We start from the raw sequence: 27,465 nt of genomic DNA, 5'->3' as shown, positions 1-27,465 counted from the left end.
TGTCAATTCCTCACCACTCTCAAAATCAGTGTTCAAAAACCAAAAACGATTCCTTTACAACCTTCTTCTCTCTCCACCATGGCCACCACCACGGAGCAAGAGACCTCACGTGCTTCGCACATGCTTTATTATAGTACTGCCACGGACGACGACGTTAGCAGTAGCGAGCTGGACCCTGACAACGAAGAACACGAACAAGACAACGACGAGGTGTCCGCCGCAAGCGGCGCCGTGTGCGGCGGTTTACGGAGTCGGGGGTGGTCGCTGGGGCGGGTTCTGGACCCGAGAGCGAGCTGGGTCCAAGAATGGAACAGGGTGTTCCTGCTAGTGTGCGCCGCGGGGTTGTTTGTGGACCCACTCTTCTTCTACGCGCTCTCCGTTAACGAATCCTGCATGTGCCTCTTCGTAGACGGGTGGTTCGCCGTTACCGTAACGGTGCTCCGTTGCATGACGGACGCTTTGCACGTGTGGAACATGTTGCTGCGGCTCAAGATGGCACAGCGCTCCTTTGGTTTGGGTGGGGCTGCCTCCGTCACGGCGGATGGCTGTGGCTCCGCTGGGCTCAGAGACACGCGCCCACGCTCCGTTGCTCTTGGGTATCTTAAGTCCAGGACGGGCTTCTTCTTCGACTTCTTTGTTATTCTTCCTCTACCCCAGGTTAGAATCTTCTTCCCTTTTAATAATTTTCTTATTTTATTCAAACTTTTGCTTCGTAATTTACATTAAAAAAATATTCTTTTATTTTTTAATTTGTTATTATTAATGAACTTTTGTTCATTGATTATTAATAAAAATAAGAAAGATATTAAGCCTTATAGAATAAGATTAATCTTTTTACTATAAATAAAAAGTAAGTTTAAATTCATATAAAATTTCATTTGATGATAAATTTTAGATATTAAATACACTTGCCATTAAAGGAGGAGAAGACAAGTGCATGCCACTGCATGAATTTGCATGGAACTTTCATGGGCTCTAGCATTAATATTCTGCATGTGATGTTTTCCATAAGCCTTAGTAAGTTCAAGATTTGGCAGAGGTGTTTTATAATTGCATTGCGAAGATAGTTTAGAGGTAATTAAATTCAGTATATATGCATATATATCTTCGAAGGAAAACTTTTTGGAAATATTACAGTTCCAAATAAAGGAAAATTAATTAAGAAAACCTCCAAAATATTAACTTTTAGAAAAGAAAAGAAAAACAGAAAACATGAAGTGCGCTCTTCTTCTTAAGCCCCTTTCTTACATATCTTAATTATATGTAGGAATCCAAATAGATCCTCTCATCTGAAAAAAAAAAACATAATATAGTCATGTGAGAAGATCACAACTATACAAAGGTAAATCAACGGTTATGATTTTGTAACTACCTATTTTAACATTTTTTCTATCTCCTCCTTTATTATCATTGATCAGCCTTTGTATAGTTATAATTCTCCAGATAAATTTTCACATGAGAGAACGCACATCCTTCATTCATATATACAAAACAAAGAACGTTGTCTCTTTGTTTAAATCTCTACTCAACTCAACCATATGTACTAATTTAATAACTTTTGCATTCCCTACCTTGAACCTTCCTCTTTCCTTTGAAGGGAAAATTGGATTCTAAGTTCTCATACACACACACTGCAACAACTTTATTATATGACTCAACTGTCATTTTCTTATCCAGCATATACTAAATTACTTTAGTTGCATTAAAGAAAATTATTTTCCATTTTTATTAATGCTGACTAAAGTTATACTTAATAATAAATTTAAAGTGTGAAATTTGAAATTTATAGAGAAATCTTTCAAAAAGATCTCAATTCCCAACTATTTGCTCAAACAAAGTGTTGTCATCAAGGATCCTATAGTACTGTCCCCCGCCAAATAATAAGAATAAAAAAAAGCATTTAATCAACTCTACTACCTAACAAGGACGTGCACTGCATGAGCCTATAGCACATGTTCCTGCAGGAACCCCCACTCCAAAAATAAAATAAAATGCAGATGTGGCTTTTTTGTATCAAACTTTTAATTTATGTGTAACTATGTTTTCTTTTTCCTTTTTTTTTTTTACGGCATTGAATTGAAGGAAAATTTGAACGTAGAAGGTAGCACACGGCAATTGTATGATGGAACTGTGAAATGTGAATAACATGCGTTGCCTGGTGTTGCTTTTGTCTTTTTTAAGATTAAAAAAAAAAAAAATATCACAAAAGGTTACAGTATGTTAAATCAAATCAGGATGGGCGCCACAAAGTTAAATACAAACAATTTGATTCTTTGTCTTATTAGAATTTACTATAGCATAGTGTGGTCCCCTGAATATCGGTACAAATTTTCATGATGTTCATTTAGAGCAATTCATTCACGGTCACGAATATTATGGCGTACTGATACTGAACATGATACCTATACTATACATGTTATCTGACTTTTGTTCATTATTAAATATTTAATTTCATTTTCTTATAATTATATTTTTACATGTAGGAAGGGAAGAAAGTTTACTAAAAGAGAAAAAAAATTTACAAGGGGAATATAATATTAAACAAGAAAAGCATAGAGGGAGTAGTGTAGTAAAAGAAAAAAAAAAAAAAAAAAAAACAAAGCCAAAGATTTAAGAATGCTTAGGTATGACCCATACAGAGTCATTGCACTTAAAATCGATGTAATAAATTTACACTTTAAAAATAAAAAATAAAAATGAAGAACCTAACCACTTAGATATGATCCTTACAGTTACGGTTAGATGTAGAGAATCTCAAAATTTCATTTTTTTTTTTTTCAGATTGTGCTTTGGGTGGCAATCCCCTCCATGTTGGAGAAAGGTTCAGTTTCGTTGGTGATGACAATGTTCTTAATTATGTTTCTATTCCAATACCTTCCCAAAATTTATCACTCTGTTTGTCATCTACGACGCACACAAAATCTCTCTGGATACATTTTTGGAACCGTTTGGTGGGGTATCGCCCTTAACATGATAGCGTATTTTGTGGCTTCCCATGTAAGTAACACCTTTCTTTTCAACTCCCACACACACAGCTAAAAATATCATTTAAAATCAACAATGATTATTTTAGTTTACAATTTAATTTTGTTGGATAATGTTCTTCACTCGTCAATGGAACCTTAGCTAAAAAGTTTGTATTCAAAAACTTATTTTAGTTTACAATTTATTATAGTTTCTTAGTTGCTTTGTTAAGTGGCACAGTAGTCGAATGTTCCACAAAATATGCATGGAACAAAAAGATTTTACAGATGAGACATTCATAATCACGAGATAAATAGTATTCGGTGTATATATATTTGTTGAGATATTCATATTGATAGAGTCTTATGTTGTTTTATAATGGGTTAAGCCCATGAATGAATTTTTTGGCTTAAGTTTTGAATTTAGATATGATGTCAGGCCAGATAATGTATTGGGCTAAACTAATCTATTGATGGTATTTTCTAGCCATGGGCTCTCCTAAACCGGTCAAACTCTGGTATCAAAGTAGGGAAAATTTCATTAATACAGTAGGGGTATTGAGTTCAGTACTCTGTTTTATTGAAAAAGTAATTTTTTATTTTATTTTAACCCATATTTTTCTTTATAATTCTCTTTAAATCCCAAAAACTTCTCCATTTTAGTATGGATGTACCAAGACATAAATTGATATGTACTTAACTACTTAATTTAGATTTTCCAATCATAAAAGAAATAACGAAACATACATTTTTTGAAGTATATGTAAAAACAAAAGATAATCCCACTATTTTGTTTTCGTGGAACGTGTTAACTAAGGAATGATCTAATGAAGCCTGACAATTTCGAACAAGTAATAAAAGAAAGAATGTGTCAATTGAACAGCTAGTTAACTCAGGAATTTGTATATACAAAAACAGGCAGCAGGGGCATGTTGGTATTTGTTGGGGATCCAGAGGGCAGCCAAATGTCTCGTGGAGCAGTGTGGTAAAACAACTGGTTGTGGCATGAAAATGTTGTCTTGTCAAAAGCCTATATATTATGGACGCACTAGCTTATTGGTTAGCGACAAAGCAAGATTTGCATGGGCAGAGAACAGGGAAGCAAGGTCTACATGCTTAAATGGTCCTGAGAACTACAACTATGGGGCTTATAAATGGACTGTTCAACTTGTCACTAATGATAACCGGTTGGAAAAGATACTTTTCCCTATCTTTTGGGGCCTAATGACTCTCAGGTACCTTCATTTTCTCAACAATACTTGGCCCACTCCTACTTTATTTTGCGTATGCTTAAGGTCTTCTATTCTTTTTATGATGTCTTTATTTGTTGTCTGTATATCATTATTTCGTGGGTCATTTCCCAAAAGCAAATATATATATATATATATATATATATATATATATATAAAAATTATTTTAGGTTGTAGAAATAAAAGTATAAGTGGGACCCACGAGTAAGAGGAGAGAGAAAAAAGAGTGGTGAGACCCAACCCCTTTTTGTGTGTGTAGGAAAGTTATTTATCTCATATAAAATAAGATAAACATAACCCTATATATATATATATATATATATATATATATATATATATATATATATATATTGAGTCACAACATGAGAATTCAATTCTCATGTAACATGAGAATATTAGTTTGATTTGACACAACTATATATATATATATATATTAGTTGAGTCACAACATGAGAATTCAATTCTCATGTAACATGAGAATATTAGTTTGATTTGACACAACTATATATATATATATTAGTTGAGTCACAACATGAGAATTCAATTCTCATGTAACATGAGAATATTAGTTTGATTTGACACAACTAATATTCTCATGTTGTGACTCAACTAATATATATATATATATATATATATATATATATATATATATATATATATATATATATATATATATATATATATATATATAGGAAAAATATTTTTTCATTTTGCATGAGAATTCACTTCTCATGTTGTGACCCTTCGATTTGCGTCCAAAGCTTTTCTTTTTCTTTTTTTAATAAATGTGGGACCCACCACTAGTTGAGTCACAACATGAGCATTCAATTCTTATGCAACATGAGAAAATCAAAGCCCATATATATATATATATATGAAAAAAAATGTTTGTCTTTTTAAATGATAGAACTTGTGTCATTTCATTTTCACAAAGAGGTGAGACCCACACATGTATATTTTTTTGTACACTCTCTCTCCTCTTTTATCTATCTCTTTCTCTCATTTAAAATGATACAACTTTACATCCTTTAAAATGATACACACTTTTTCCAAAATATATTTATCTGTATGTTCACCACCTAGAATAGGGGAAGGTTATATTTACAAACTTTTTGTTTACAAACTCTTACAAACTACACTAAGTATGACTGGTCATACTTAATGTAATTTGTAAAAAAAGTTTGTAAATAGATCCTTCCCCCCTAGAATATGCTAATAATAATGGGCACTTAACTTAATTAAATGGGAGATTTTCATTTATAAAATTTAAGATCCTAGTTTCTATTTTCCAATCCATACCACTTTAGGGAATTTTTTCCACTGCTTTATAAGGTTCTTTTATCTTTTCTTAATTTTTCTTTGTACGGTATTAAATATTTTTTTTTTCTTTTGAAATAATCTCTTAAACACATTTATCTTTGGAGTTACATATATTAAATATTATGCAATTATCAATTTGATAGAGATCTCTACTCAAAATAAGAAATAATCAACTAATAACAAAGACTTTTGGCCTGAATAATATCAGATTTTCATATAATCTCCAGGAGACAATTAAAATAACAGTAAAACAGATACAATTTCAGAAACAAGAAAATTACAACGACTTGAAAATGAAATAACGATTCAGAAATGTAAAAATAATGTGAGACAATTCGAGAGGCCTCGTTCTCTCCCAAGGTTCCAATCCCAATTATATTCCAAGATGCCTCTACCATGCTACCTTCTCTGTATATAACTAACTCAAGGTAACCTTGCATTCTATTCAGGGTAATTTGGGAAACTCCTAGCTGATGTGGCAACAACTGTGTATTATATAAATACCCTTAAGGGGTGATATTGTATCAATACTCTCCCCTTTTTAAGCACCTTGTCCTCAAAGTGTAGAGTAGCTCTTGAGAACTTTATTCTGGGATCCCATTGCTTGAATTGTAAAGACCCACATGTGCTTGAAGTATGATAATGTCCACCGGGATCCCATGACTCCTTTGATCCAAACCAAGAAAATAAAAAATCAATCATTAGCTCCAAAAACGAACCAAGTCCACCACTATAATGAGAAAATTTTGAGAATGCAATAAGTATAGCATCTCTTTGGTACTGTTTTCCAAGAGTAATGCCCCCCATCTTCGGGTGATTCCATTTGCTTGCCACAAAAGAAGACAACTGTCGAATGAAGAGAACATGTGTGGCAACAGTTATATAATAAAGATATCTACCTTCAGCTAAGAAATGCCCATAAACCAAAACATATCCTTTATGGACACTTCTTTGAGTCATTTTATCAAGCACTTTCTCAGCTATATACATTTCCTTGGATGACAATTGCATCAATAAAGCTCCCAAAATAGAACTGGATGCATCATCTTCAATATAACCAACTCAAACTCTAAGATGAGCACAATCAACAAAAGTAAATCTATACAATACTGACCTGTTTCCGAAACCATTTCTTTTTATGACATAATCATCAATCTCCAAAATTATGAGAGATATCGTTGTGTCAAGTTTGACAAGCTTGCAATATTTAAACTCAAAATTAACCAACAATGAACACTTTCTACCAATCTCAATCGACATTTTCTCACCTTTTTGATCTGCACATAATGACCCAACAGCCAGGTTAAAGTGTGAAAGTTTTGAACCATTGGAATCATTACTCACAAAGCCCATGTAAGATTCTCTATTGCTTGCCCAGTCATTAAGAGGGATTTTCCTCTCAACTCTTATTAAAGTTATTGTGCTTGCTAGATAATGACCAAATATTTCAAGCCTAATCAGGTCACATATAGTCTTCGACCTACAATCCCAATCTCTCTTTAATGTAAAGGCGAATAGATTACTAGTTCAGGCTTGGGGCGGGTTAAAAGTGATTTGGGCCTGATGACCTACTATGTCAAAAAATTGGCCCCATTTCTCAACTCTACTGTTTGACCTAGCTCCTCTTCATTTTCCTTTGAATGCATACACAACTTTTGTTGTTTATAGCTGCGTTCCACCTTTACGTCACATTTTTTAGGTATGGTGGCTCTAGTAAAGGTGGTGGGTCGACCACCACCACTAGTGGGTGTGGTATCTCTACCACTAGTGCAATTCGAACCTCGTACATATTCCTTTGACTTTCATTTAATATCCCTTATTGTGTTCTTTCGTGGTGCTCAGTAGTTGCAGAATTTCGTGGTTGTGTTTGACATATGGCCATTATTTCACCTCGGTTTATACTCTTTCTTTGAGTTTCAACAGCTACTCCTTCGATTGTAGGCTCTTTTTTAGCAATTATGATCTCCTCCTTGTCAACTACGTGCTTTGTCAAAATTGCCTCTGTTTCTGGTTTCAGAAATGCTGGTGCAGCCTCCTCCTCCTCCTCGATCTCTACCTCTTTTTCCTTGTTCTTTGACTTCATCATCATAAGATTTTTTTAGCGATTCTAACTATTGAAAGTCAGATTCCAAATCTTTATTTACTAAACATATCTCAGGTTGGTATCTCTTTAGAAATTTCTTCAAAAAAGTCCACAACTTGTATTCTAGTTGAGCCAGCTCCAATGTTTCTACCAACTGAATGCACCTCCTCTAAGTCCCTTTATCGCCTCTGTCAACTTCTCATCTTCTTTGATTCTTTCTATCTTGAACAATTGTTCCAAACAGATTAGCCATCCCCAAGCTTTAGTATCTTCTTCGTCTCCATAGAACTTGGATATTTTGCTACTTTGTAGCTTTCTTTTTACGTTAGCATCTGAAGCATTGTCATCAGGATCGTCTTCTCCGGCATGAGAACAACTCCTTATTCTCCTAGCCATCTCATTCAAGCTCCTGATGATTTCAGTCACCCACACCTCAATAGCTTCTAGCCTTCGAATCACCTAGTCCTGACGAGCATTGTTCCTGCACATCCATGTTATAAAATAAGATGCAAAATATAACTCGCAATATTGGAAGAGGGAATGTTTTTTTTTCATATATAGTATCATAACACAAAATAAGCCTCTTATAGGTAATACAAGACTATAGTAATAAAAAGAAAAGACATGTAAACTCAAGACACACATTACACTAAAAAACCCAAATAACTCCCCCACTAAGTGACCTATTATGTCCACAATAAAATACTCATAAAAAAACTTTAGTGCAGTCATTACTTATGTTGCACGGACACCGACACGGGACACGACACGACACGACACGACGACACGTTAATTCTAAAAAATATTAAATTTCGACACGTTAGGACACGTTTTGATATTAAATAATATTTTTAATAAATATAATACAATTTATATTCAATACATATAACAACTCATAATAAATTAATTACATTATACTTAGGAATTGTTTTACATATAAATTAAGCTAAATTAATTATATATTAAAAAGATTCTACACTATAAAATAAATCAAAAATTAAACTATACGAAAAATATACCAAATAGAACTCAGAATTAAAAAAAGTCCAAAAGAAAAATAAGGAAAGCAATAAATAAGGGAGATAAGAAATTTTAAATTAAAAAGAAAAAAAAATAAAAAATAAAAAGTAGAAAACGCAGTCGCACACGGCTCAATGTCTTTTGTTTGCTGTGTCTGTTCAGAGTCACTTCTAGATCCATTTCCATTTTTTCACTTGCTCCTTGCTTGCTCCTTGTCTGTTCACATGCTCCTTGCTTACTCGCTTTCACCTTCTCTCCGGTGTTTGCTCCTTGCTTTCTCATGCTCGAAGGATGGTATGATCCCATCGTCGATGTCAACGTCACCGGAGAGTATGGAAATGGAGGTGGGGTGGTGGCGTTCTTGCTCTGTTCTCCGCCGGAGTCGCAGGCAACACCGTCGGTTCCCAATTTTTTTTTATTTTAAATTTATTTTAATTTTATAAAAATTTCAAAAAAATTACATTTCTACCCTTTGACCGTGTCCGATACGGTCAAAATCGTGTGTCGGGATAGTCAACATGTCCTAAAATATTGACCACGTGTCAGACGCGTGTCGGAGCGTGTCGGAACGTGTCCGTGTCCGACACGTGTCGGACACGCATTTTTTTTAAAAAATGCCGTGTCCGTGCTTCGTTGGTCATTACATGCACATTAAATTAGACTTAAAAGATAATTAAACTTTCTAAATGACATTACAAAAATGAAAGACTCTAACATTCCATCCTTTAAACTGATGTTCTTGAAACATTCAGTTTACTCCGAATCCCTTGACATTCTCTATGGAACACATGCCAAGAGCTTCTGAAATGCATCATATTTGGTAGGCTTCATAAACATATTTCACTTCTACAAAAAATAAGATCAATTATACCATCCTTTGTAAGATCCCTTAAGAAATGATACTTCTTATCTATATGCTTGCTTCTCCCATTTAAAATTGGATTCTTTGAACATTTTATTGTAGAATTATTGTCACAATAAATTAAGTTGCTCCTTCTTGCTTGAAGTGAAGTTCTTCAAAAATCTTCCTCAACCAAATAGCTTGACAAGCACATGAAGTTGCAGCAACGAACTCAACTTCAGTTGTTGACAAAGTAATAATTGACTGCTTCTTTGAGGACCATGAAACAGCTTCTGAACCCAACATAAAAACATACCCTGAAGTGCTTCTTCTATCATCTAAATCTCCTGCATAATCACTATCTGTAAAGCCAATTAATTTTGACTTTTCTTCTTTCTTATAAAATAGCCCATAAGAACTAGTACCTTGCAGGTAACAAAAAATTCTTTTTGCAGCATTAAGGTGAATTTCTTTTTGGCATCCATGTACCTACTAATAAGACTCACAACATACAAGATATCAGGTCTTGTTGCAGTCAAATACATCAAGCTTCCCATAATTTTCTTGTAGAGGGTGCTGTCCACTTTTTTTTCCTTCAGGATCTTTCATGAGCCTTAAACCAAACTCAATTGGTATATTCATAGAATTATAATTCTTCATTTAAAACCTGTCTAAAATCTCTTGGACATATTTCTTTTGGGAAATAAAAAACTCCTGCAGTTGATTGAAACACCTCAATACCCAAAAAATAATGCATCATCCCAAGATCAGACATATCAAATTCATCCATCATAGACTTCTTAAATATGTCAAACATGGCACCATCATTTTTGTAAAAATAAGATCATCCACATATAAGCAAAAAATAAGCAACTTTCCTTCATCACCTTTTTAATAAAAGGAGTATGCTTATATGGACATTTTATAAAACTTTCCCGCATCAAATAAGCCTCAATACGACTATACCAAGCACGTGGAGCTTGTTTTAGCCTGTATAATGCCTTTTTCAATCTATAAACTTTGCTTTCACTGTCAGTTTCACATAACCAGGAAGTTGGTTAATAAATACCTGTTCTTGAAGGTCACCATGTAAAAATGCAGATTTCATATCCAATTGGAAAATATACCAAGAATTATGAGCTGTCAATGCAATCACCAATCTGATTGTATCATGTTAGGCAATTGGAGCAAAAACTTATTTGTAATCCACACCAAACTCTTACTTATAGCCTTTGGCTACTGAGCGTGCCTTGTACTTGTCAACTTCACCATTCTCCTTCAATTTTGTCTTGTACACCCATTTGACACCAATTGTCTTTTTTCCGCTTGGAAGATTAGTTAACTCCCATATATTATTTCTTTCAATTGCTACAATTTCTTTATCCATTGCCTTTCTCCTTTTTTCTTCTCTAACAACTACTTCAAAAGTGGTAAGATCACAATATGAAAATAAAGTAAAATGTGTAAGTGGGTCCTTAGACTGGTCAATACCAGTTACCTCATAATCAGCCATCCTAGAAGGTTTCCTTCTAACACGTTGAGGCCGCTCCTCTTCTTGTGTAATAGTTGGAATTTGCTGCTATTGGTTCTCCTCAAGCTGCCACTTTTCATCTTCTTCATCAAAATTAGTAGGAATTTGCCCAACATTTTCATTGCTCCTCTTCTTCACAATTGATAATTATTTTCTTAGTGTTAGGATTATATAATATATAGGCTTTTGATTGATCACTATCACCAAGAAAAATGCATTTTTCTTCTTTGTAATCTAGCTTCGTCCTCTTTTGGTTTGGAATATGGGCATAGGAAACACATCCAAAAATTCTGAAAGGCTCTACCGTTGGTCTTTGACCGCTCCATGCTTCTTCTGGTATCATATTTTGAACAACAAAAGTAGGACTTCTATTGAATATATGAATGCTCCAACTGATTGCTTCAGGCCAGAAACTTTTTGGAACTCCGCTTATTGTCAAAAGGCTTCTCACTATATTTAGAATTGTTCAATTCTTTCTTTCACAAACATCATTTTGTTGCTGTGTATAGGCTGCTGTAAGTTGCCTTTTGATCCCCTGCATCTCACAAAAAATTTACAAATTCGAATGAGTTATATTCTCCACCATGATCGGTCCGAAAGACTTTTATTGGATTGCTAATTTCTTTTTCAGCAAGTGTTTTAAAATTTTTGAAGGCTGCAAAAGCTTCATATTTTTCCTGCAAAAAACATACCGAGATTTTTCGACTATAATCATCAACAAAGGTAATAATATATTGTTTACCTCCATTAGAAGATGGATTTATTAGCCCGTAGATATTTGAATGGACTAGCTCCAATGTCTTCGTTGCTCTCCATGATTTTCGATGTGGAAATTGGTTATGATGTTGTTTGCTAACAATATAGTTTTCACAAACTTCTGATGGCACAGTAGTTTGAGGAAGGTTAGTCACCAGATTCTTTTGTTGGAGTGTCTTCAATTGTCCAAAATTGAGATGCTCATATCGAAAATGCCATAGCCATGCTACATCCTTCAATATTACAGAAAAACATGAATGGGCAATATTATGAAAAATTAATGGAAATATTCGATTTCTCGTCATGTTAACTTTAGCAATTAATCCCAGCTTTGCATCTTAAATTCGACATACTCCATTTTTTATAGAAATCTCATACCCCTTCTCTTGTAGTTATCCCACACTAAGTAAGTTGGTTTTTAAATCTGGAACAAAATGAACGTTAAAAATAGTGTGGGTGGAATTTTCTTTGGTATGAAGAGTGACCTTTCCTTTTCCTGTGATAAATATTGTGGAGTTGTCGCCAAACTTGATGGTGTTGCAGAAAGATTCATCTAACTTCGAGAATGCCTTTTTATCTCCATACATGTGGTTGCTACAACCAGTGTCTAAATACAACAAGTTTTGCTGAGTTTTTTAATTTATATGGCACACCATCAAAAAAGATACTTTTTCTCCTCTCTCGTTTTTGCAAAGTTAGTACTTTCTCCATTTTTCTTATTCAAATAAGGTCTACATTTTGATGCATAATGGCCATACCTATGACATCTGTAGCATTCAATATTTGACTTGTCTGAAGACTTTAGTCTATAACTGGTCGAATGGTGACCTCTTCGTCCTCTTCCTTGAGAATTATGATGTGAATAATCCTTGGAACTGTGTCAGTTGCTACAATCTCTATTTCCTTTTCCTTGACCTTTTCCCCTTCCTCGTCTTCTGCCTCCTCCTCTTGCTGTCAGGTGATTTTCTGTTGATGCCTTTAATGCTTGATCATCCTCATCTTCCTGTTTGAACTTCTATTTATGCACCAACAACGAGCTTTGCAATTCATCAAGTGAAAGGTCATCTATATTTTTAGATTCTTTTATAGCATAAATAACAAAATTAAATTTTGGTGTTAAGGATTGAAGTAATTTTTCGATCAAAATGATTTCTTCTATCCAGTAACCATGGATTCTCATCTTGTTGACAATAGTCATCACACTTGATTCTCCTGACTTCATTCAAAGTGTTTCAAACTTTGAGCGTAACGCTTGAAGCTGCTGCCTCCTTGCTCTTATAGATCCTTGATACTTCTTCTACATAGAGTCCCAAGTTTCTTTGCAAAGAATGGTTTTTAAGATAGAATGATCAATGGCCTAGAAGAGATAATTCTCCGCCTTCAAATCCTTTAACTTTGACGCTTCATGAGCTGCTCGTTGTGTTGCTGCCAACTGAGCTCCTTCTGCTGGTTCAACAACGCCATTGGTAACAACATCCCAATATTCCTATCAAAGGAAGTTCTCCATTAGCATGCTCTAATGGTCATAATGACCATCGAAACGCGAAATTGCTACTTGTACAAAACCCAAATCGGTGACCATGACTCTTTTTACAACTCTACTCTCTCACGTGTTTAACTCACAAGCAACCAGGCTTTGATACCACTATTATAAAGGCTTTGATACACCACTATTATAAAATAAGATGCAAAAATATAACTCACAATATTGAAAGAGGGAACTCTTTTTTTCATAAATAGTATCATAACACAAAATAAGCCTCTTATAGGCAATACAAGAATAAAGTAAGAAAGTGAAAAGAAATGTAAACTCAAGAGACATATTACACTAATAAACCCAAATAATTGCAGCACTAAGTGACCCATTATGTCAACAATAAATGACTCATTAAACAACTTTAGTGCAGTCATCACATTCACATTACATCAGACTTAAAAGACTATTAAACTTTCTAATTGACACTAAGAAAATGAAAAGACTCTAACATTCTTCGACAACCTCCATTTGATTTTCCATACTTCTGGTAGTGACCATCCCACAGAGCTTCTAGATCGGAGCTCTGATGCCAATTTGATAAAGACCTCTACTCAAAATATAGAATAATAACCAATAAACACCAAATTTTCGTATAATCTTCAAGAGACAATTACAGTGATGGTAAAACAGAGACAATTTCAGAAACAAGAAAATTACAATGCTTGAAAATGAAATAACGATGCAGAAATGTAAAGATAGTGTGACACAATTGAAGAAGCCACACTCTCTCCCAAGGTTCCAATCCAAATTATATCCCAAGATACCTCTACCATGCTACCTTCCCTGTATATAACTAACTCAAGGTCTCCTTGCATTCCATTTTGTTGCGGGGTAATTTAAGAAACTCCTAGCTGACGTGGCACCAGCTGTGTATTAGATAAATACACTTAAGGTGTGGTATCGTATCATAATCTTAATAGAAATTTGTGAAAAGAAAATTTGTGTACGTATGGTGAGTGCATTTCCATCGCAATAAATATTTCATAAGCATTATTAGTTTCCTCTTTGATGTTTATGTTGGAGGTTATGAGTTTGAGAGAGAAGGGTTTAGGGGCAGTGTTGGTGCTTGAAGTATTATACCCAGAAACATCAAGTTTAGAATGCTTAACAGTGTTACCTCCAGCTTATGAAACCCTAGAGATAATGCAAGCTATTGGGCTCCAGTCATATGGACCCAAATAACCATGCTCTCACTTATTGGGCTTGTATGTGAACATATTATTGGATTATATTATTCATATATCCAAAAATCTCCTTCTATGTTCACCATACAACATAATCCAATAAAGTGATCAATGTAATATTGAAACAAATATGAATCATTCACATCCAGTTCAAGACAATTAACTCTGATCAATCAAAGAGTTTTAATAGTAAAATATTAAACTCAATCGTCATTTTCAATCTAAATAAATAAATCATCATTATTATGAATTTGTTCTGAGACCAACATACCAAAATAAATATTTAGAGTTTTAGATTCAATCTAAACTCATCCAAATCCCAACATCCAAAATAAATCTCAAAGTCAGTTCACAATCAACAATGTTCGTAAAATATAAATAGCAAAATGTAAGTCTCAAATAAATGGACTCCATCAAAATGGGCAATAGCGGGTGAACTGTCAAGTCCCCACATACTCTAAATGATATATTCATTCATCAAGTAGGTGATCTTAGTCAAGATCCCTCTCATTGAGCTCTCCTCTATCTCTGCCATCCTCTGTAGAATATCAAATATGAATTTCATATTATTATGAATTCAATCGGTTGAATAATCTACCAAAGATGTCTAGTTCTACTAAAAGAACTTAGCATTATATCATAAGGCAAAGAAGAACATATATTGATGACATAAAGCATCGTATTATCATGTTCATAAGCATCAAGCCAGTTGCATAAATTATGAACAAGGCCTAAACAGTTTATTTTGCAAAGAGCCATCAACTTAAGTTTATTTGTAAGAGAATAATCATTGTCTACTTTCAATGAACAGGACCAATAGTCAAGTTACTTACAATAACCTAGTCATGTGATGACAAGTTTCCTTTAAGAACAAGACCCATGGGCTTCTTATGCAAACAACTATTTCAATGTTTCAATTTGGAATGTCACAATTACTGATTCCTCAAAGTCAAATATTCTATCATCAAGTTTGGAATGAGATCATTTAACTAAAATGATGGTCCAACTTGGTTGGATTGTATCATCAAGTTTGGAATAACACAAATTTCCAGGTAGAACCTTTGAATCAGGTTCAAGTTATCTTCATCAAGTTTGGAATGAGACAACTTACCCTTTTCAAATTAATCAACAACCATGAACATCAATGAAACATATAAACAGTGCTTATCATTTTGGCCAACAAAAAGGAAGATTCGATAATTCAAAACACACAATTAGAAGGTAAGTAAATGGTAATTAAGACTTGTCTATATAGTCTCTAACCCATTTTCCCCACTGTTTTGAATAATCGATCTTTAGGCATATCTTTTGTGAGAGTATCGACTAAGTTATCCTTCGATCTCACATCGATCAAGGTGATAACTCCTTGTTCTCTCAGATAATTCAACAAAGCATGTCTCAGTCTCATATGTTTTCTTTGTCAATTAAAGAGAGCATTTTTAACAACTTGGATAACTGCTTGATAATCACAAAACAGGCTTAAAGAATTAATCTTTAGTCAAGCCAAAGGAATATCTAAAATTAGATTCTTTATCCACTTTGCCTCTTCGCCGGCTAAGACTAAAGCAAAAAGTTCTGATTCTATAGACGATAATGCAATACAAGTCTATCTTTTGGATTTCCAAGCAATAATAGCTCCACCCAAAGTGAATACATATCTGTAACAACCCGTTACATACCGGTGTTGTTAACATTGATTATGATATTAAGCGCATTTACAATCACAACAATTCATTTAAAAATGCGAGTAAACTTTATCCTTTTCGTTACGTAAGCATTTAAAATCAATAATAAAACGTAATGAGTAATAACTGTGATCATAACTGAAAACTAAACACTGAATAATTAAAACAATTGTCTAACTATCATATAATGCTTCTCTCAAGTCACTAAGGGGTTCCCATAAACTCACTTAGCATAATTCTCATTTTTACGGTTTTACATAACTAAACATAGTTCAGTAATCTAGATATTGCGAGAGATCTCCATGCTACGCACATCCCATCTTTTAGTATGTTATTCTAGACCTAATTATATTTCCAACAAGCTATCACACGCTCCATAAAGTTCTCGTTTGCTCTGGCTATCACCGTTTGAAGTTGGATAAGCAAAGCTGTCAACCAACCTCAAACAGGACACCAAACAACCTCTACTCTTTCAGCGATTCTGGAAAAACTACTTCACTAATTGCTCTCAAATATTTATACCGTAAACTAGATACCTCAAGCTTCAATTTGACAGATCATGGGCCTAATTTAGCCAAGAATTGAGGGAGAAATAAATTTCCAAAAATAGGTCACCCGACAGCCCCTGCAACAGGGCGTCCTAAACAGTCTGTACTCAAATTCCTCTACAGGTCAGTGCACAACTCCAATGGCCACCAAATTTTGAAAAACAATAGTCGACATCACAATATTCAAAATGGTGTATTACACGTCCCTATTAGACATATGTGGAGGGAGATATGCTCTCCTAAAGTTCACCCAAAATCTATCATTTTATAGAAAATTCGACGGCATCTACTTTGTTTATTCAACCTATCCCACTATATCAAAAGTGTGTTATTATCCACAAATAGTACCTAATAGACATGGGTGGCACTCAAGGACCAGCAATGCCCTGGTGCTCTTTCAACCCACAATAATTTATATAAAATACTTCAATATGTACATTCTTGCTTACTTTATCAAATCTAAACTTATTTTAATCACATTAATCCATTTACATGCATTCTCCACATTAAACATAAATCATATCCTAGATTAGGCCTATTTCCCCTTCATCACACTTCATGCTTCAATATTACACAAGGTCCAATAATTACAATTTACAATTCTCCAATGAAAACATAATACAATTAAATCCCCCCATGTACAACATAATAAATCCTCAAAATAAAACATGGTAAATCATCAACTAAACTTAGACAAAATATGGCTTGAACAAAGATGACAATATGCATAATCCTAAATAAACATACAATGTTCATGCCCTAAGTCTAGCCTATGCCACAAAGGCCTCAAAATGCAAAAGAGGTTCATAAATCTTCAAGTACTCATCACGTGGGCCTCTTGCCCACAGCTCCAGCCCCACTGATACTACCTGAAATAAATGCCCCAAAACGGGGTGAGATATACGAATATATCTCAGTAACCCAAAGATTGTGGAGATTACTCCGCCCAATGGCTCACTCAGATGTAAATCAACAATATACTACAACAACCAAAAAGGGATAAAGCAAGGGATTGAGTGAAGTAGGGATGAATAGAGAGTAAAAATACGATGAAGTTGGAATGATCAATGCTAAAGCCACGCAACATTCGGCCTATTGGCCTCGGCATATAGTCTACAGGTTCTCATCCAAGGAAGTGTTCCCAGAACATCAACCAAGGCACCCTCAATCCATATATACCCGAGATATTCCTAGAGTGCTCCTCATTGGATGACACTCCATGACCCCAAGTCAATTGGAACTCCCTCACGGAGACCTATCCAGTGGAAGTCCGTAACGCCCAAAGGAAACAGTCTACTGGCCAAAGACACGGTACATCCTATGTACCCACTCTACACACATATATGCATGAGCCTGTTATAATACACTATCAACATACACCTCTAACCATTACCCTCAAGGGGCATGGTGGAGCACAAACTGGGACTAGCCCCAGTACTAAAGGATTACCTGATGGAAGCTCCCTCTCTAGGTAGCTCCAAAGTAAAATACCGCCGAGCTTGGTCCAACAAGAAATGCCACAATCCTTTTGGTCAAGAACCAAAGGCAACCCACCAAGCTCACCGTTCCAAGTTCACGTCTGTGGGAGGCAACCTACAATGATCACACAAGGATCATCAACACTATGGTGCAACCAAGTCAAAATGCAAAGCACCACATTTCCCCCCACACATGCATAGATTCAGCCAACTGGCCTATAAATACCAAACCATGTTCTTAATTTTATTTCAAGGTTCTGTTAGCTTCCTAAACTTACCACAAAGTCATTTCAAGTCCTTCATTCCATTCAATTACCCCTCAACACCATTTTCCCCAATTATCCTCCTTTAGGCCAATTTCTACACTTAGACATATCCAATGGTTCCACTTCCAATCCACACGCATCAAACCAACATACAACCCATTTAAACACAATTCATAACCACACAACACCAATTACATGATTTTTACATCATCTTTTCCTTATTTCCCTTCAATGGCAAAAATCAACAAGCATGCATACCAAAGAATTTGTAATTCATTTCAACACTTCCACACATCATAAAATCTTATAATTAACTCATACAAATACTCCACAACTCAATTACACAATCCCACAACATATCCATTTCACAAAGTCTTGAATTCCAACTCAAAACTTTTCTAAGTTACCAACTTTTTCACCAATAAATTTTATAAGCTCAATCACCATAAAACATCATTCTATGAAACTTTTATCTAATGCATATTTTCAATTTGAGCTCTCTAACCATATCAATCCATGCACACTAACCCTAGGTTCATAAATTTCAATCCAATGAAAACTCAAGGAAAATTGGAGAAACTCACCACAAAACAACTCCTAGGGTCCAAGGGAATGTGATCTTCAAGCAACCAATGAACCAAAGTGAGCTTCCAAGCTCAATAAGTTCCAAATTTTTGCGGCTGTCCTAGGGGCTTTTCTCCCTAACCGTGGCTCCCTAATGATGGAGGAAGGTTGGGTTCAACTAATTGGAGGCAAGGGAACAACTTTCGTGTAATAGCATTTTTCGATTTGATGAGTGTGTGAGGAGTTGTGAGCTTGGCTTGGTCTTACAATGGAGGTCACGGTTCAGCCATGGAGGAGGGGCTCTGTGCGCAGGTTTTGCAGAGAGAGAAGTGGGTTTCAAATGTCTTAAGTGACATGGACTGCCACAAGGCGCACAAAGGACGAAATATCACTTAAACTATCTATTTAACTCAATAATCACCAATTAAACCATGAAATATCTATAAAATCCAAAATTTAATATTCACCGAAGTCCTTTACTTATACTTGATAAGATGAATCCAGAGTTCTCCAGTCATTCGATGAAATCACAGTTTTAAGCTGTTATTCGCACTATGGGCACGTTTCCCCCAAAACTCTAATTTTAATCAAATTTCATGAATAATCATAAATCTTAGTCCTATGCACCATTTATAACTTATTTTTAAACCTAGAGCTCAAATTTCATTCGGCACATTTTACGGTGCAACTGTATCGCGGTATTTTTACCCGGTAAAAATACTATTCATCATTTTTTTCAGAAACTTGCCCTTATACTCAAATTTCCTTTTCTAGGGTTATGTGTTTGACAAATTATTTACCCTTTTGACGTATTTTGACTCTGAATTTAGGATTTTCACTAATCCTACCTTTTAATCCATCTTTTAACTATAATTAAGTATTTTATAATTACGAGGTGTTATAATATCCACTAATGAACTTACTATTTCTGATTTTTGAACACCATGACGTATCAAAATATCCATCCATAATTGAAGGATAACCAGAGTAGTGTAAAGCATAATCTTTAGTACCTTTAAGATATCTTATCAGCCTATCAAGGGCATCCCAATGCTCTTTACTAGGATTACTAGTGAAACGACTTAGCATGCCAACTGTAAAAGCTATGTCAGGTTTAATGCAACTTGCAGCATACATGAGACTACCAATAAGTTTTAAATACTTTAACTAGTCCATATTGGTCTGTTCATGATGACTCGGTCTTTTATTATAATCACATGGTGTCTGACTCAGTTTCCACTCACTGTATACCCAGGCAGAAAGTAGTTGCTCAATATAATGAGTTTGGCTAAGAGATATTGCTTGCCTTTCAAAGCTTACTTTTATACAAAGGATGGTATTAGCAATACCAAGATCTTCAATGTCAAATTCTTTAGCTACATAAGATTTCATGTCATTCACTACAGAATGATCAGAGCCAAGAATTAACATGTCATCCACTAGTTGTCTTTACATCCATTTGATGCACTACATAGTGTTTAATATATGTCAAAGCAAGAAGAATTCTTGTAGTCGATAGATGGCACACAAGTGAGTCGACATCAAAATAGTCTACTACACTTTGTTGTCTATAGCCTTAACTACTAAATGTGCTTTGTATCTGGCTATCGATCCATCACTATTCAGTTTCTTCTTCACTACCAACTTCCAGCCTATAGCCTTAGCCCATTTCGACAAATTGACTAGCTGCCAAGTATGATTATGCAGCAGTGAGCTTATTTCATCATCTATGGCTTCTGCCCACAGTAGATATTCCCTAGATCTCATTGCTTCCTGATAGGAGAATGGATCATTCTCTAGATGGTAAATGACAAAGTTCTTGCCAAATTCTTTGGGAACTCTCTCTCTCATAAATACTCTAATTGGAATTGATTCAATAGCCAGTTGTCTGGGGTTAGTGGCAGAAGGGCTTGCTTCAGATTTTATAGAAGATTCTAAAATATACCTGTAGATCCAGAAACACTCAAGCCAAGATCTTTGAGAAACTTATTCTCAAAGAATTCTGCATCTCTAGATTCTATCATTGCATTTGTAGATAGATCCAAAAATCTATTTGAAGCACTGTCTTCTGCACTTCCTAGATATGCACAAGTAATGGTTCTAGGTCCCACCTTAGGTCTCTTATGATCTTGTATTCTTGCATAAGCAATACATCCCCAAGTCTTAAGAGTATCATATCTACAAGGATGCTTATGCCATATCTCATAAGGAGTCATAGACAACTTAGAGTGTGATAACCTATTCAAGATGTGATTAGCAGTTAGAATTACTTCTCCCCAATAGGAGGAACGCATGCCAGCTGTAAGTAACATAGTTTAACATTTCAATTAATGTCTTATTCTTGCGCTCGGCAACACCATTTGATTGGGGCGAGTAAGGAGCAGTGGTTTCAAGTATTATGCCTTCTGAAGCGCAAAATTCCTTGAACCCTGTCATTATATACTCTCCTTCTCTATCACTACTAAACTTCTTAATTTTCAAGTTGAGTTGATTTTCTACTCTTGACTAAAAAATCTTGAACCTTTCAAAAGTTTCATCTTTCGATTTCAACAAATAAACATGACAATATCTAGAAAATTCGTCTATGAATGTTATCAAGTACTTCTGACCATCTCTGGTAATATAATTTCTAAAGTCACAAAGATCATAATGTATTAGATCAAGAAGTTATGTGCATTTAGAAACCGACTTAAAAGGTTTTTGAGTGATCTTAGTTTGTGCATATACTTCATATTTATCAAATCGAATAGAGGCATCTAATGGAATATCAAGAGTTTTAGCTAGATGTTGCATTTTCTTGTAGTTCACATGTCCAAGTCTATTATGTAACAACTTTGGATCAATCAAAGTTGAACTCACATGGTTTATGCTCTTAGTATCTAAACTCAACCTATACATACCATTAATCATGAATGCACAACCAAAATAACAAGAGTTAACAAATAAAGTTACTCTACCATTCATAGTTGAAAAAGTCATACAGGCTTTATCAAACAAAAATATCAATTTCCTTTAAAGTAAAAGTACTACTCTAACTTGTTTCAGAGTTAGTAGTTTACTTGAAGAAAGAACCAAATTTATAGTTGAGAAATACATACCATCTTTATCAAGCAAAGGTATCAATTTCTTTTTTAAGTAAAGGTACTACTCTAACTTGTTTTAGAGTTAGTAATTTACTTGAGGAAAATACCAAATTTGCAGTTCCAACATGAGTCACATCTGTCTCATCACCACTGCAATTTTCCACTGTGTCTTTCACTTCTATGACCTCAGTGAGTAAATTCCTTATTTGTAGCATGACAGCTAGCACAGCTCTCCAACCACCACTCAGAAGAGACATTGGCCTTTACACTCTTCATCATCCCAATGAAAGCTTGAGGCTCAAGTTCATTAGTTAACATATTAGCCTCATTTTGTGGTGTGTTATTTTTTTTAACTTATTTGGGAGCTTACATTCTGCTTCCCAGTGATCCCACTTTCCACAGTTATGGCACTTGCCCTTCTTCTTCTTTTGAAGATAGTTTTTTTTGGCCTCTAACTATGAAGAGGATTCACCTTTTGGTGACTTGGACTTCTTTTGAGGTTTATTGGAATATGAAACTAAGTAGGCAACTAACTTTGTTGTCCTATTTGTTCCAAACTATTCCTAGAATAGTTTTGATCCTCGATAGAAATAAACTTCTTTAATTTATCCAATTCACTCTATTTTTTCAGTCTGTGCATTTCAGTTTTAAAAGAACTCCATTCAACAAGTAGCTTACTCAATACAAGATCGACAAAGAGATTATCAGACATATTAGATTTATCATCTTTTAGCTTGTTCCTCATGTTCACTAATTCAATTAATTAAGAGGTGATTCGAATGCATATTAAATTTGAATTCCAAAAAAAAAATTCTGCTAAGAGAGTTTTGGAGAACCCCTCTTATTTTTGAAACTAAGCATTCAAATGATCTCATATCTTTTTCGTCGTCTTATACTCACTATAAGCCATAGCTAGACAAAGATTTAGATAATTTAGCAAGAAAATCTTCATCTTTGTTCCGTTGATATTCATACACATTTTCCAATGGTAGATGCAAAATCATTTAATATATTATGGAATATTTCATGTTCTTTTATGCCAAATTGAACATGTAATTTTCAACAATAAAATTCAATAACATCAAATGATTGCAATTTATAATATCATAGGAACTACATTTAGCCATTTTAATCAGAGTTAAGAGTTAGAAAGAGTGCACCTTATAGTTCACAAACTTCACAAATTAAAGCAAAGGCTCTAACTTTTATCAAACTGCTCTGTAGATTTGGAATTTGCCAAAACAGACCCCAAAAACATATTCGAAGCGCCCAAAAACCTTACGATGGACTACCCCTGTTGCTAGAAACTCACCGAAAATTTTTCGGATTATTGAAATGTTCCCTAACAGAATATTCCCAACTAACACAATATTCCCTCGAAATTTTCTCTCGAAATATTCCTTTTCGCAAGAATATTCTTTTTTCGCATAAAAGTGTACCCAAAACTTCAAACGGTCATATATTTCGCAAGAATATTCTTTTTCGCATAAAAGTGTACCTAAAACTTCAAACGGTCATATCTCCTTCGTCCGATCTCCGTTTAAGGCGAGTGACCACTCAAAACGATCGTCTTGACGAGTAGAACAGAGGCCATTAGGTTTCACTTTTTAAAATTGGTCGAAATTTCTGGGATCTGGACCGAAAAATTGCGGCTCCAGTTTCTTCAAACTCAGATCCCAGTAAATCCTTCCGTCGAATCGCGAAAGTGAATGAAAATATGAGTTCCACTCGATGATATCTTCGAATAGACACCTTACTTGCTCAAATCTGACAGACGAAGCTAATATTTCAATATTGTTCGAGGTTATGAGTTTGAGAGAGAAGAGTTTAGGGACAGTGTTGGTGCTTGAAATATTACACCAAGAGACATCAAGTTTGAAATGCTTAATAGTGTTACCTCCAACTTAGAAAATCATAGAGATAATGCAAGCTATTAGACTCCAACCCATATGAATCCAAATAATAATGCTCTTACTTATTGGGCTTGTATGTATTATATTATTGAATTATATTATTAATATATCCAACAATTTATCCTTGCTTCATCGTTACTCTATGTTTATAAATTCTATATTTGTTGATGTGATAAGCACTTTCGGGAACCTAGAGAGCACAACGGAATGGCTAGAAGTAGTTTTCAACATCATTGTTTTGACCAGTGGCCTTCTTCTTGTCACTATGTTGATTGGAAACATTAAGGTAAACACCAATTTAATTCTCGATTTCTAACTTTGATGTTCATTTTTTACTTTTTGGCTTTGGCTCATTCGGTGATGTAATTATGTAAATATTTATTATGAAATTGTTTTGATATTATGAGTATATATGTATGGGGCAGGTGTTTTTGCATGCAACAACATCAAAGAAACAAGCAATGCAATTGAAGATGAGAAATATTGAATGGTGGATGAGGAAAAGGCGATTGCCCCAAGGGTTTCGGCAACGTGTACGTAACTATGAAAGACAACGTTGGGCTGCAATGCGTGGGGTTGATGAATGTGAGATTACTAGAAATCTCCCTGAGGGGCTAAGAAGAGACATCAAATACCATCTATGTTTAGATTTGGTGAGACAGGTAAGAATTCATTTTGATTTGTACTTTCACCAAATCCACAAAACTAGACCATTTTAATTTTAATTTTGGTTTAGTTTACCAAAAAAAAATTTAATTTTGGTTTAAAGATATCATCAGTAGTTATCATTTTTATTGCTAGATTTGAATCTTCATTTATTAAATTTATTAAGAATAATTGTATCATTTTTAAAATCTGACCGCTATCAAATTAATGTTAAAAAGTACTGGAGTCAGTTAACCATTTAAAGAAAAAACCACGTAAGAGGGTGAACAAGGAGGGCGGGGGGAACGGTTTTGTCACTGTTGTAAAACCCGACCCGATTCGGTCGGGTCGATATGAAATCCGATGAATCGGTCATTAGATCGGTTCGGATCAAGCATTGGACTGGTAATGCATCGACCCGGTTAAATCCACTCAAAACTCGGGCAAAATCGATCAAACCTGATCAAAACTGGTAATCCGGTCAGGTCATGCAGTAAAAAAAAACCAAAAGCCAAAACTATTTCATCTTCAGAAAACTCATTTTAAACTTTTTTTATAATTTTATTTGCTAGTATACTCTTCTACAATAACCTCAAATTTTAGTTTCCAATACTTAAACAATTTACGGAATAATAAATTAGAGAATGTGAGATGTCATTTTAATGTACTTGAATTTTAAAAATATGAGTTCAATGTCATTGAGATGTATGTTTATGGAGATTCAGAGTTACAATTTAAATTGACATAGTAATAGCGTGTATTTTTATTTATTTATGTTTCATGTTTTTGAGCTTATTTAGTGAACTTTGTTTAATTCATTTTAAATATGAAGAATATAATTGAATTTATATGTTTATATTTATATATATTTTTATATATCTATATATATCCGGATCAATCGGTCCAACCAGTGATCAAATGACCCAATACCCCAACCGGTTCGAATGCTCTAACCTTCTATGTGGGCCTCACATGATATAGAATTCATCTGGCCCAAACCAAAATAGGGTAAAAAGAGCTTGAATATTAATACATTCATATAATGTTTGTTCAGGTGCCACTATTTCAACATATGGATGATCTGGTTCTAGAGAACATATGTGACCGGGTGAAGTCTTTGATATTCACAAAGGGAGAAACAGTAAGTTCCAAATTCCTCTAAATTTCAACATATAAATATCGGAAATGAATTATCTCATATTTGATTTTTAACATGCCACATCAGATAAATTTTTTAATCATTCATTAATAAATCATATAAAAATTTCAATCATTTATTGATAAATTAATAATTCGATATTAAAAATGTTATTTTCTCTTTTTTGGTTTATGAATTTTATCAATAAAATTAGGGGAATAATGTGATTAATTATGATGCAGATAGCAAGAGAAGGAGACCCAGTTCAAAGAATGCTATTTGTAGTAAGGGGTCACCTTCAAAGCAGCCAAGTCCTAAGGGATGGGGTGAAAAGTTGTTGCATGTTAGGTCCAGGAAACTTCAGTGGTGACGAGCTCCTTTCATGGTGTTTAAGGAGACCCTTCATAGAGCGCCTTCCACCATCTTCATCAACACTAACCACACTCGAAACCACAGAGGCATTTGGTCTTGAAGCTGAGGACGTTAAGTATGTGACACAACATTTTAGGTACACATTCGTGAAAGAAAAGGTGAAGAGAAGTGCTAGGTATTACTCACCAGGGTGGAGAACTTGGGGTGCTGTGGCCATTCAATTGGCATGGAGAAGGTACAAGCATAGGTTGACTTTGACTTCATTGTCCTTTATAAGGCCTAGGAGGCCTCTGTCACGATGCTCTTCCTTGGGAGAGGATAGGCTTCGTCTTTACACGGCTTTGTTAACCTCACCAAAGCCTAATCAGGATGATTTTGACTTTTAATTGAGAACAAGATATTGATGTAGTGTGGTATTTATTTGTTTAATCTCAATGGTAGGGAAATAAAAAATGTGTGCATTTTTTTATATATATACAAGAAGTTTAGGTTAAGGGAATATACGCCCTATGCAAGGCCAAATAAGACCACAAATCTCGATGAGAATTTAAAGTAATATTATATATCACCTTAAAAAAATGGAAAAACAAACCCAGACGGAAGATTCCACTAACTGTGTGAACCAAGATTTGCAATGTCTGCATGTTCTATGTTTTATATTGATGTTCGGGTAACTGGATAAAAGGGGAAAACGATTTGGAGAGACATTAATTAATTATTCTCATAGCTAGCTAACTATCACAATAGGAAATGAAGGCTAGCTCTGGATGGTACTTTTGTTGTATATTTGCTTCTTCTTCATCTTCTTATATTCCAATTGATTCATCGTTTCGCTACTATTTTAATTCAGCACGAGTTTTGGGATTAAGATTTTAAACCCCTTTCAAAAACAATACTGGAGAAGATCGAACAGTGAAAGAGCCACTTGGTTCCTAGGTGATGCCTTAGCACCAGCTAAATTTAAAAAATGCTACATATTTTATTTAAAAATTATGGTATAGCCTTGATATTGGTTAAGTTTTTAAAAATAATATAATATTGGTACTAGTTGGATTTTATTAGTTGGGTCTTTTGGTACTGGCTAAGTCTTTTCCCCGGCTTCGCCACTTGAATCCAACACATGCTTTCACCCCCACCTGTTCAATTTTTTTGCGTCAACTGAGCTACCATTATTTGGTTGTATATTTGCTTTTTAGTTTCAATCACCACTCGCAAGTATTATGTGAAGCTATGTTGAAACTAGGTATAATATAAAAAGTATAAATTAAAAGAAAAAATTATAGTTATG

The 27,465-nt window shown here is 34.5% G+C and overlaps 1 protein-coding gene across 2 annotated transcripts; it reads left to right on the top strand.

The window, feature by feature from the left end:
* LOC133293729 (cyclic nucleotide-gated ion channel 4-like) lies at nt 1-26,586 on the top strand. Of its 2 annotated transcripts, none has more exons than XM_061492329.1 (7): nt 1-657; nt 2,782-2,997; nt 3,882-4,198; nt 24,200-24,308; nt 24,448-24,684; nt 25,722-25,808; nt 26,048-26,586. In XM_061492329.1, the coding sequence occupies exons 1-7, from the start codon at nt 79-81 to the stop codon at nt 26,561-26,563; spliced, it is 2,061 nt and encodes a 686-aa protein (XP_061348313.1). In that variant the 5' UTR covers nt 1-78; the 3' UTR covers nt 26,564-26,586. The 2 variants fall into 2 exon arrangements, with proteins under 2 accessions (XP_061348313.1, XP_061348314.1); XM_061492330.1 differs by having other exon boundaries at nt 25,722-25,812; nt 26,052-26,586.
* The last annotated feature ends 879 nt before the right edge of the window (nt 26,587-27,465 follow it).

This window comes from Gastrolobium bilobum, unplaced genomic scaffold (assembly GCF_033153095.1).
Source record: "Gastrolobium bilobum isolate Gb01-03AN ecotype WA unplaced genomic scaffold, APGP_CSIRO_Gbil_v1 utg30867, whole genome shotgun sequence".
NCBI lineage: Eukaryota > Viridiplantae > Streptophyta > Magnoliopsida > Fabales > Fabaceae > Gastrolobium > Gastrolobium bilobum.
Note: the sequence above shows the minus strand (reverse complement) of the source record. Positions and strands in the feature narration are given on the sequence as shown.